At 41.8% G+C, this 12,175-nt stretch overlaps 2 protein-coding genes across 2 annotated transcripts in view; both read right to left on the bottom strand.

Annotated features, from left to right (window-relative positions):
* LOC147728074 (uncharacterized) overlaps positions 1-12,175 on the bottom strand; it is a 755,421-nt gene that overhangs the window by 52,298 nt on the left and 690,948 nt on the right. The window lies entirely within an intron of this gene.
* Positions 1-12,175, bottom strand: part of METAP1 (methionyl aminopeptidase 1) — a 264,690-nt gene that overhangs the window by 90,010 nt on the left and 162,505 nt on the right. Inside the window, exon 7 of the mRNA XM_086961960.1 lies at positions 6,001-6,139. Coding sequence (XP_086818086.1) covers positions 6,001-6,139 — 139 coding nt within the window. The remainder of the gene's footprint in view (positions 1-6,000; positions 6,140-12,175) is intronic.

Below are 12,175 nucleotides of genomic sequence, written 5' to 3'. Positions count from 1 at the left end.
ACCTACCTGTGCTCCAAGATCCCAACTTACCTCTCTACGTGCTGGTCGCCCCTGGAGAGTCTCCACCCCCGAGCCTGCAGCCTTTGTTCCCTTTTAACCTTTTCCATTGGATAACATTGAGAGCCTAACGGCTCAAAAGCACCCTGCACCCAGCCGCCTGAGCACAGCTGGCTGTGCCACCTTTGTCCTATCCTGCTTCCCCCTTTGCCCTGAGCAAGTGACCAGGAGCCCAGTTCCCACAGAGGCGTGGCCGGCTAGCCAGCAGCCACCAACCGGAGGCCCCCCGCCCCCCATTGGATAACATTGGGCTTAACTAACTCTGCTCCCGGCCGCCCCTGCGCCGCTAAGGGTGAACCACCTGTACCTACCTGACACTGGGGGACCCCCGAGTCTATGCTCAGAACCACAACTTCACCAGTCGAGGACTCACCAGGAAACCGGTAACTCACTTACCTGCCATTGAATAACATTGACTGGTTTGACTCGAAAAATCTTCCAAGTTTCTACATTTGAAAACTTGAAATATTCCTATAAAATCATCAGAATTCCGAAATACTCACCTGTGATCAGGAGAGGAGCCAGTACTGTACCTTGTAGCCCAGTGCTGAAACGCAAAAGTAATCCCTATCTGGTTTACTAGTAACTTGTATTTTCTCCATAGGAATCCATTGTCTGCTTTTCTAGGAAATTTCTTTTGTCTACTTTTGAAAACTAGAAATATTCTTTAAAAATCTTACGAAATACTGAAAGTAATGACTTACCTGTTCTGAGTTGAGACCCCAGTGCTGGCCCCAGGAGACCAGTACTGGATTACAAAAGTAACAAGATTGTACTTTACCTGCAACCTGAATTTCCTCCCTTTGGATAACATTGCCAGATTTATGTTGAAGAGTTTCTAAGTGTGAACTTTTAAAATAGCTTTTTATTCCTGAAAAATCACTACAATACCTAAAACGTTTTTGCTAAACAGGTTTCAGCTTAGACCCCAGGACTGAACCTAGGAGCCAGTCCTGGGATTACCAAAGTAATCTACAAAGTAATCACCTGTGTTTATATGAGGAAATCCATTGAGCTCAATGCTAAATTGTGTGTAGAATTGTGTTGCCTACTGCCACCCCAGTACTTATTGTCTTTCCAAAGTTTATAGCCTTTCTGCAAAGTACTCCTCTGAGGCCTCTCATATTGAGAGCAGTATATATTTGATGCCAATTGGTTCTAGAAATAAAACAACTATATCTTTTGATATAAAAAGAATTGACCTGGAGTTCAGTCTTTGAGTGTGTGAAACCTTTTGCTGACTGAGTGTGTACAACAAATGAGGAATGAACTCACTGTTTGTTTGCGGGGGAAGTGCGTGTGGAGTTGCCTCTGCCTCTTCCCTTCCCGTTGTTTCCTCTAAAACCTCATCTGAAACAACCTCTTGAAGAGGGGGGATTGGTCGTTGCCCTTCTAAGAGGAGGAGGGATTTTCGGTGGATACAGTTTTGGAACCACCCCTGTAAAAGGAGCGGCAAAAGGAACCCATATTGGCAGGTAACTGCAAAGCCCCCATGGGTGTTGCGACCTCCGTGTCTTTTTCCATTTTTTTCAGCGAGGTATCAACCTCTGGGCAAAAGAGATGCTCCTTGTCGAATGGTTGGTTGAGGATGGAGGTTTGCACCTCTGGCTTGAAGCCTGATATTCTCAACCAAGCGTGCCTGCGTAAGAGTATACTGGTGTTCACTGCATGAGCTGCTGTGTCTGCTGCATCTAGGGCACACCTGATGGATGTATTAGAGATAAGTCTACCTTCCTGGATAAGGTCAGTTGCCTTCAATTTATGTTAGTCAGGTAAATATTGTATGAGTTTTTCTAGCTCATCGTAATCAGCCCTATCATAACGAGCCAGCAGAGCTTGAGCATTGGCAATGCATCAGTGATTTGCTGCCTGTGAAGCCACTCTTTTGCCGGAGGCATCAATAAGCTTAGAATCCTTAGGAGGAAGAGCCTCACCTGTGGTCTGTGAGTTAGCTCTCTTGCGAGCGTTGGAGACAACAAGGGAGTCTAAGGGCAGTTGGCCAGTAATGTACACAGTGTCGGTGGGTGGGGGTTTATATTTTTTGTCCACCCTAGGTGTAATTATTCTTGCCCATACAGGATCTTTAAATACTTCATTTGTGTTCGTTTTAACATGCCTTTTAGCATTGGTAAGGTATGAATAGCTCTTTGAGAAGAAGTAAATGTTTCAAAGAGGTAATCCTCTTCTAAAGGCTCTTTATGGAGCTCCACCCCATGATATTGAGCAGCCCTGTTAAGGAGCTCAATGTATTCAATGTTATCAGGTGGGGAGGGTTGGGAGGGAAACAAATCAGGGTCAATGTCTGTATTTGGGTCAGTATGATAATCCTCCCAAGGGTCAGTGTCCTGTGGTCTTTCCAGATCTTCATCCCCATCCTCATCCTGTGGGCCAGGTGAAAATGGTGGTGGTGAGTTGGATGGTGTGATAAGCAATTTGGGATCAGTGCGAGGAAGGAGGTGGAATGTAAGGGGAGAAGGATTACTACCCACACTCTTCTTTTTGAGAGGAATATGGTAGTCCTCTGGTAGGTCTTTGGAAGGGTGTCATGAATATGTCCTGTTTCAGGGTTTATCACAAGGTTTTTCTGCTTTGGATCCGAAGGCAGGGCATCGGGCCGAGGCTCTTTAGACGGAGTGTCTTTTTCTTTAGTTGCCGGTTTCGGAGTCGAAGGTTTTGGTGCAGAGTCTTTCGTGTGGAAGGTGGAATCTTCGACAACGGTGGTATTGTCACCAACACATGTTTGGATTTGGGTTTTGGCGCCGGAGTGGGGATGGCTCGAGCCAGAGCCGGAAGGCTTTTCTTTCTGTTTCAGAGCCGGACCCGATGGCGGGCGTCAGGAACTTTTTGGCAGTGCCGACCTTGGCCCAAGGGCAGAGGCGGGACTAGAGCCTTTGTTTTATGTTGTTGAGGGGGCATCTTTACCCACCGATCTTCAATATTTTTTTTACGTGAACCTTTTTAATACTCTGACGAAGGTACATATCTTTGACACTTCTTGCGGAGTCAAAATCTGAGGTCAAATTAATACTGAAGTCTTCAAAGTGCATTTAAATATGGATGAAAATATGTACTGCTTTAACTTGATTACAAGAGCCTGCCATGTTCACAAACTTAGTGTGAGGTCAGCTACATTAGAAGAGGTACTGCAGCCATACACCTGCTTTTAAAGTAAAAAAATCATAAATTTCCAGTGCAACTGCAGCATCTTTTCACCTCTATAATAATCATCTGCAAGGAAATTTACATATTGACAGCCATTTAACATTGAAGTACATACATAACACTGCATGATACTACAGGAGCATTTCATCCCCATAAAATGTGAACTGTGACGTCAATGGCATTAATTAATGGAATATGCAAGTTCACAAGTGCATGACAGCGTGCGGTACAATGGAATAGCTAACAAATGGGGAACCCCATTGTTTTGAGGTGGCAAATCATGAGCTCGACAGCCCTTTAACCTATTTTTAAAAGAACGTTTGGTTCTTAGACAGACAGAAAAAGCTTCAGTGAAAATTAGACAACGTATTAACCTCTACCATGCTCTATTTGTTATGAAAGTCAAGTTGATTTTCCAACCTCATGATTATATGTTTAAGAGTTGTTCTAAGCCCAACAACAAAGAGAAAGAATAATGCTTGTATATCTGTAAAAGATAGAGGTTATGTGGTTCACAATGCATCTCACCTGTAACCAATGCCGATCTAAACAACTCACAGAACACATTAAATTTAGGCTCCCAAAATATCTGCATTTACATGCCTTTACAATTGAATTCAACCACCAACATGAAAATATGTGAAACTAAGAATTAAGTTGGTAAGATGCCTTTCAAAACAACATGGCTAGGTACAGATTGTAATTAACGAGGAATACAGGTCAATGAAAAAGGGTACCGAAATGGAGAACTGCAAATTAATGGATAATTAGGAAGAAGAATGGGACAGTACTTTTATTCTTTTGCACCTCAAAAAAAGATGTGTATATAATATAACGAATGACAACTCACAGTTTTTCACTTTCTAACCTCTTGTAACTGGATCTTTCCTGTGTGGTAAGCAACCCTAATACAGTCTTACATAATGTAGGCTCTGTTTAAATTATATCATGCCTAGTAAACTGCACTGCTGGCATTTTAAGCCACATACCTGCCTGTGGACAGTTAGGGATGGAGTTCTTAGTAGGATTCAAGAGGCATGTATACAGAGTCCATGTGCACTGTAAATGTTTCATGTGCTGATTTTGGTGACTGTCGAGTGCATATGTAGCACTTTACTGTTAAGAGACAGGATCTCATGTTCAATTTCCTGTGGGTGAATGATTCACAAGACTAAGGATGGTGAGAAACAGCCAGAAGGGACGTAGATTCTAGGAACATTTCAGATGTTCCTTTAAAGTGGATTGAAAAGCAGTAGACTGCCCTGTTGAAGTGTAGGGACAGTCCCTTTTTCTCTTCTACTTCATTCTTCCCTAGAGGTATTACTGTAGACAGTGCTGTGTAGAAAGTACAGGGGAGGCCTCTCCCTCAATTGCACTTTTTTTTGTTTCCCTGACAGTGAAGTGCCCGCCCACTTCCTCTTACTAATGAACTTTGAGTGATGAAGAGTTTCGTTTGGACAGTCTAGGGCTCAAACAAAACGTCAGGAACTGTCTAAAATCAGCTCCAGAAAATATTCTTTGAAATTCAGAGTTCCCTAGGGCTCGATCCCAGGTCAGTGTGTGAGTTTTCTCGTGGACTGGTGACAGGACTGTCTCAGCAGGGAGGGTGGGAATTAACTTGAAACCCAAAGCCAATAACTCATTGCTGGATTACTACCAGGCAGGAGCCAGGGCAAGACCCAGCTGCAGATTGCCTGGAGTAAAGGGATAGCTGGACTACATTCCCCAAAGGTAAATCCTGCATTACCAGCCCAGGTGCCAAGTGACTAAGGAGCTGGGCAAGGTACTTGGATGCTGCCTCTGCTGAAGAAGCTGTACCTGTCTTTTTGGAAGAAGCTAAATTAGCTGTGGGATAGGGTGCTGGAAGTATGCCTTGTGGGGATAAACCATGAAGAAAATGAGAAAAAGGCTGTGCAGGAAGGACAAAATTGAGTTCAACTAAGTATGGGGGTCTGGAACCCTGGAAGATGGGGCTGGTAACGCAAGCCCACCAGAAAGAGAATAAAGGTTCCATGAAAAGGAAGGTACTTGTTTAGAGTTGCTTTCCGGGGTCTAACTTTTGTAAAGGCCCTGACAGAGGTTACAGGGTCCCAGGGGTTGATCAACAGGAGTTGTGGCTCATTAGAGTTTAACAGACTACTATTTACCACTTGTGTGAGATCCTATTGTGGATAGTAACAAACATCTATCGGGTGAGGGACTCTGTGTAAATGCATTATGAGTACCTAAAGGAAGTTAAAGTCTCTTTACACAGAGGGCTCAGGTTGATATTTCAATTGCGGTAAAGCCTGCAAGTCTGGTTTAACAAATGCAAATACATTTTCAGAGGCAGTCGACCTTTCTTATTGTGAATACCTTGCAAATCTGTAGGCCTAACTATGTTGATCAATAAGAGTTTATATTTTTGCAAAATGCATAGATCGAGATATTGCGGTTTTCCGTGTTAGGGCCTGCAAGCCAACCCAAAGCACCTTTATGAGGTATCTTTGAAATGCTTTGCCTTCCCTACCCGGAGTGCCAAATGCTTAAAGGTGCAAATGGTTTTCAGTTAGAGGTGATAATAGTACAGGGGTCGTGGGACATCACTGGTAAACAACCTTAAGTAACAAAATTGAGGCCCTGTAACCTCTGGATGCCCTTGAGCCACCCTCCGTGCCACTTACGGCTCCCAATGGACTGTCAAACAGGTTTTAGAATAAATAACTCCAAACTGCCTGTGGACATACTGTACTGTGAAAATTGCAAACACAAATAAAAATGTTAAACTTCCCTTTTACCTACCATTGAGTATATCACCATCTTGCAAAGGCCGTCTGTCAGGAATTCCATGGCAGATCACCTCATTAACAGACGTGCAGCAGGACTTTGGAAAATTATAGTAGTTCAAGGGTGAAGGATAGCAATGTCTGGAAATACATGCCTAAAATAAATGATACAATACAACATAAGAATTAAATAGACAAAAATAATTTCACACTGAATGGTCAATTTGCTGAAATTACTGCATTGTTCTCTGTACAGAGGCATTGCTGATTATGTAGCAATACAATCTATATATAATGTGTGCCTTTTGCATTACATATATTTGTATGCCATGGTACATAATGAATACATCTTAATTACATAAGTGGGAGTGTGTGTAAATGGCTTTATGCTTCTATGTCACAGTATGTAAATCTGATAAGTGAAGATACCTGTAAGAGTATTACAATGTATGTAGATGTAAAAATAAAAAAAAAGATACTATACAAGTTTGTGTGTGCGTGCATTTGTGAGTATTTATTTATAAAGTTTTGTATAGCGAGAACATGACCCTATTGGGTATCAGAGCACTTTACATGAGTATAATTGAGTATCTAACATGATCACCTATATAAATGGAAGTAAAAAGCTTTGAGGATACATAACTTACACTTGTTCTCAAAGATAGTCATCATAAAAAGGACAGGAATCATAAAAGAGTTGCAGGTATTTTTACAATCAGTATACATAAAGGAGATCGCTTGGGGTAAAAACGTGTTCATCAGAAATGATTTTACTTTTTTGAATGAAGCGGTAGATGAAATTAGGTGACCATCCGTTGGCAGAGTTCCATATCTTTGGTGCTACACCCGAGAAAGCTCTGTATCAGTTTTCCGGTTATGGAACCGCTGTGGTTTCAGTAGTAGGGATCTTGCACTTCGCGATTTTCCGCAACCTCCTGATTTTTCTAGTTTTTGGGCAAAATATCCGGGGGTATTGAAATGTAGGGCTTTGTGTGTCATGTATGCTACCATTAGTTGAATTTTTGCCTCATAAGTGAGGCAGTTCAGGGATTTTAGGACGGGGAGAGGTTTATACAGGAGACAAGTCTGGCGGCCGCATTGAGGGAGGCTCTTAGGATGCCAGTTTGTATCTAGATAGGCCACAGAGTTGCACTACCGTAGTTCAATTTGGGCAACTCAAGAGCTTGAACCGCATGCTTGAAGTCCTGTGGGAGGAAAGGTTTGAGTTTCCGTAGCATGCTCATCTGATGATTCGCTCCTTTGGTGATCTAATGATGTGATCCTGCATATTAAAGTGTTGGTCTAATGTAATTCCCAAGGATCTAGCAGAATCTATGATGTGAGGAGAGCAGTTGAGTGCAGTAAGATGTTTCATCCAGAGATCAATTTTGAGAATGTTATTCGGAGGAGGTACGAGTAGGAATTCGGTTTTGGTGGCATTGAGCATGAGATGATGGTCGGTGAGCCAAAGATGAGTATTTTGTAAAATAGAGTTGAGGGATATGAGGTCATCTGTTGAAGAGATTTTTAGATTCAATAGTGTCTCATCAGCATACATGTGATAATGAACGGTAGCAGATTTTAAGGAATCTGCTAGTGGTTACATGAATAAATTGAAGAGAATAGGTGAGAGGGCGGATCCCTGTGGAACACCCAGTGTGACTGCGGAAGGTTTCGCTAGTGATTGGTTCATCTTGACTCTTTGGGTTCTGTTGTGGAGGAATGAGGCAAAGTATTACAATACGACCCCTGATTTGCCCATCATTAGTTCAAGTAGGGACAACAAACTGTCATATTTAACAGTGTCAAAGGCAGATGATAGGTCAAGTAGTATCAGAAGGCATGATCTAATTGAATCAAACATTTTTAGTATGTTATCCACTACATGTATGTGCTGGTTCAGTGCTGTGACCGTGACGGAAGCCTGACTGGTGTTGGTCGAGAAGTTGGAAATTGTCTATGCTATTACAGAGTTGGATCTGTACACATTTTTCCAGGAGTTTCGCCAAAAAAAAAAAAACCCTGCCTTTTTAATCCCTAGCTAACTGAACCCTTGACCCCCTGAATCTGTTGAATTTTAAGGATCCTTGTCTGCTCCCAGCGCTCTGAAACCTTCGGGTGATTTACGCGCTATACAAGTGAAATGAAATGGAAATGGATAGAGTGGGGATGTTGGAGATAGGACGGTAGTTGTTAGGATGGTAGTTGTTAGGATCTGAGAAATCAGCATTAGGTGGGGATAACCTGACCTACTTTTAAACAGTCAGGTATGGTGCTTTAACGTAGGGAGGAGTTTACAATTTTGTACCATAGTGAAAAGATCAGGGCTTTAATCTTTTTGAAGATAGTCGGAGGTAGAGGATCAATTAAGTGATTAGATAGATTTAAGGATGAAAGGATGTTGAAGATACCATTATCATTGATTGATGTGCAAGTGTGCCAGGAGGCGTTTTTTGGGACCTGCCTGGGAGGATCCGTCCGTTCACCAGGCCGGATGGAGTGTGGAAAGATTAATGGAGTAGCCAGGAATAGTACCTTTGCTGATTGAAGTTTGTTCTCAAGATTCATAGTTTTCTCCAAGAAGCAGGCAGCCATTTCTTCACAATTTGGGAGGGATGGCTCCTGATTATGATTTGATAGATTGTGAGATTGTAACCATTCAGAAAAATACAAAGTCTGTATCCAGAGTCGTATTCTTCAAATTCGCTATTTTCAATCACAATTAGTTATATTAGAAGGGATCCTCCTGGCCCGTACTCAAAATAAAAGTCTTATTATGAATACGGACCAGGAGGATAACTTCTAATATATAAGTCCAGCACGTATCAAGGTGCTGAGTGGACGGGACTGTCCATTTTGGGCCACCCTTAATTGTGTGGGACCATATGCATTTATAAATATAGGTATCTTGTAAACCAACTGCGATTGTTACTTGAAAGAAAATGTTGGCTACAACTGCTTCAAAGTTACCTAATTGTTCGGCTATTAGTCGCATGACACTGCTGACAACTTACACCATGTCTAAGATACAACAGCTCCTCTTATAATTGGACTCCTCGAATGCCCTGAAGAAGCCCATTTGTAATGGACGAAACACGTTGGCTGATCCACTCTACATGTTGCATCCATACCTTTCCGTGAATCGCTTCTCCCGGGTGGCTGGTATTCAGAATTATTCATGTAAATAAAAAGTATTGTGACGGTTAATGAGACACCATTTCCAATGTGCACTTGACCGTCATTATGCGCTGATGACGAGAGGCCTGACTTTTTGAGAACCCAAATAGTGATAAAAAGAATAGATTGAAAAAAAATGTAATTGACTGGTGAGGAGGAGCACTTATATTGGAGACATAGGAAATTTGCATTTATTTCCAATATCAAAAGGCCGGTCCAATTATTTACATCACAGATAACAAGAACTCTGACAGTACTCCCTGGGTATTGTTACTTTGGTTGATTATTTAGCTGTTCCTGATGAAGGTGGTGTTCCTCTTCCTGTGCCACCGAAACACGTCTACCACTGACATTTAGATCCTGCTCATCGCAGTTGTCCCTTTGGTCAAAGGAGATAATTGTCATACTTATGTCTCCAACTTTCCAGAGTTTTTTTGTGCCAATGTAGTTTGAATGTTGATTGAAATAGTATGAATGTATGAGAGTGTGTTTTTTTTGCTTGTGTTAATTCTTACCCGGGGATTACAATATGTGAAAAGTTATAGTTAAATATGTTGAGTATATTTATTGTGTGTCTATTAAATAGAAATTGTTAACTGATCATTTTGATATTTAAAGAAAAGTGCTAAAAAATGAATAAACTAAGTTACAAAGAATAATGATGTATTTGCAGTATATTGTAATTTAATATGGCTCACATTTTAAATTAATCTGAATCAGATAAAAAGGAAAATATAGGTCACGAGGGAGTTTCTATAGTGTGGTTTACCTTTCTTCCCTCTTCTCCCTGACCTCGAAGATATTTTTGGAGGGGGTCCCAATCTTTTTGCATAGCATGTCACGCTAGAACCAATTGTGATTTAAAATAAAAGGAGAATTTGAAGAATACGACTCTGGATACAAAACTTGCATTTTATTGAATACATAGTGGGGCACTGATTGCTTTTTATGTTGAACATTGTACAGTCCAGTTGAGGACCCTACCTTGACAGTGGGTGCTTATGATAGTGTGCACACAAACTTTTGGGATACTTCCCTCTAGTTACTGAATTTTAGGGATAGTAGATTAGATGCTAGCAGCTATACGGCCTCACTGTCAAATTGCTGTATTCCATTGTGAGATTGTTGTTTGATGATTTTAAACAGTTTTTTGGGTCGTTTTTTTGCCTGGTCAAGTTGAGTTTTTATAAAGTTAGCTTTTGCTTTTCTTATCCTTCTGTTGTATGCGTTACTTGCTAATTTTAAGCTTTTTAAGAGGTCCAAGGAGGGAGAGGATGTCCAAGCACTTTCAGTTGATATTAAAATAAGTCTTTCCGAGTTCAGGTGGTCATTGAACCAGGGCTTAGAGACTTTAGTCGATATATTCTTTTTTTGAAGGGGGCAAACGAGTCAAGAGCTTCAACTATGGTAGAAGTCTGAGGTTATGGATATCATTCACGTCAGCCTGAGGGATCAAGGTGATGTTACAGTACATGTGTGAGTGTATATAATCACTGAAAAAACAAAGGTTAGAGTAACATTACTGTTAGGTGTAATGTTCAGTAACAATGTAACGTAAACTTTCAAACTCTAAAAACCACAGAAAGTAGATGTTTGGGATGGAGTGGCTAATAAAAGGGGGCTCACAACGTTCCCCTCACCTAGGACACCTTTTCAGGAATAGAGACTTCTCTCCAGGGATGGAGGACAAGGCATTATCAGCATGGCACGATACGCCATGCAGATCCGCAGGTTACATGTTCGATGTAGAGGGCATCATTCCATTTCCACAACTGCAGCAGGATTATGGCTGCCGAAGTCGGACAGACTACGCTATTTGCAGCTTTGTCATTGGTTGCTTCACCCCGGTATACAGCCACAGGTTAGCTGCAAATTGACGAAATACGAAAAAATGGCTGATTACAAAACAAGGGACTGATCTCCAAACTTCATGCTATGCTTCGACAACCGGCCCCACTGCAATCCACACCTAGCCAGAAAAGATGGGCGAAAGAGTTAGGAAGGGACCTCTTGAATAAAGAGTGGGGAGAAGTCTAATATAGGGCTAAGAATACAGCGCGCAGTGCAGAGACTGCTACCAAAATAGCTACGTATTGGTATCTAACTCCAGTCTGCCTCAAAAGGAGCAACCCTGATCATAGTCCTGAATGTTGGAGGGGATGTGGGAAAGGGGGGACTCTTGTACACCTGTTGTGGGAATGTTAGTCTTTGACAGCTTATTGGTCCTTAATACTGGATGAAATTGATCAGGAGTTTGACACAGGGATCGTGCCTCAGTCCCATTTTGTTTAATGTTTATTTGTCCCCCTTGGCTAAACTCATCCAATCCTTTGGCTTTGAAACAATCTCTTACGCCGACGACACGCAGCTGGCGGGTGCACGGAGGGAGAGGAGTAGGTTATCGGCCAATTTCCGACCAGAGGAACTAATACGTTTTGAACTCTGTAACTTCCCCTCAAAATCCCCGTGAGGCAAACCTTCCTCCATTGAGGAGTTTGTTCCTTTTTATGTAACCACGTCTGGGTTACTATTATTTTTACCCATTTAGCAAATCGCTATCTTTGGGTCTGAAAGGGTTGCAGGTATGGCAGGGTGTTAGTGTACCCTGACCACCCAACTCCTTTACATCATTTTGGTCCTGATGAAAAACCGGTAAATCCCATATGGTTTGAAACATGTAGACCCAGCACATATCACAGATACACTAGGTCTCATTAAAGCCTTTATTGTATCATCACTGTTTTTAATATTGTCCAGTAGCTTTAGAATAAATTATATTTGGTCAAAGTTATACCAGGACAACTTTTAACTCACTGACTTTTTTTCATTTTTCACATTCATCACTCACGTACCCACTCCACTGTATTCAGGTGTTGTAGCACACCTTGGCGGCACTCGGCTGTCAAGGTGGCCCCGATGATGAAGCATGTCACCGACCAGGTCGGTGAGTGAGGGGTTCCTTAAAAACAAAGGAGGACTTCTTCTTTTACACTAGTGTCTCATCCCACCAATAT

The sequence above is a fragment of the Lissotriton vulgaris genome, chromosome 3_1 (genome assembly GCF_964263255.1).
Source record: "Lissotriton vulgaris chromosome 3_1, aLisVul1.2, whole genome shotgun sequence".
Classification (NCBI taxonomy): domain Eukaryota; kingdom Metazoa; phylum Chordata; class Amphibia; order Caudata; family Salamandridae; genus Lissotriton; species Lissotriton vulgaris.
This window is presented reverse-complemented; position numbering and strand designations above follow the sequence as displayed.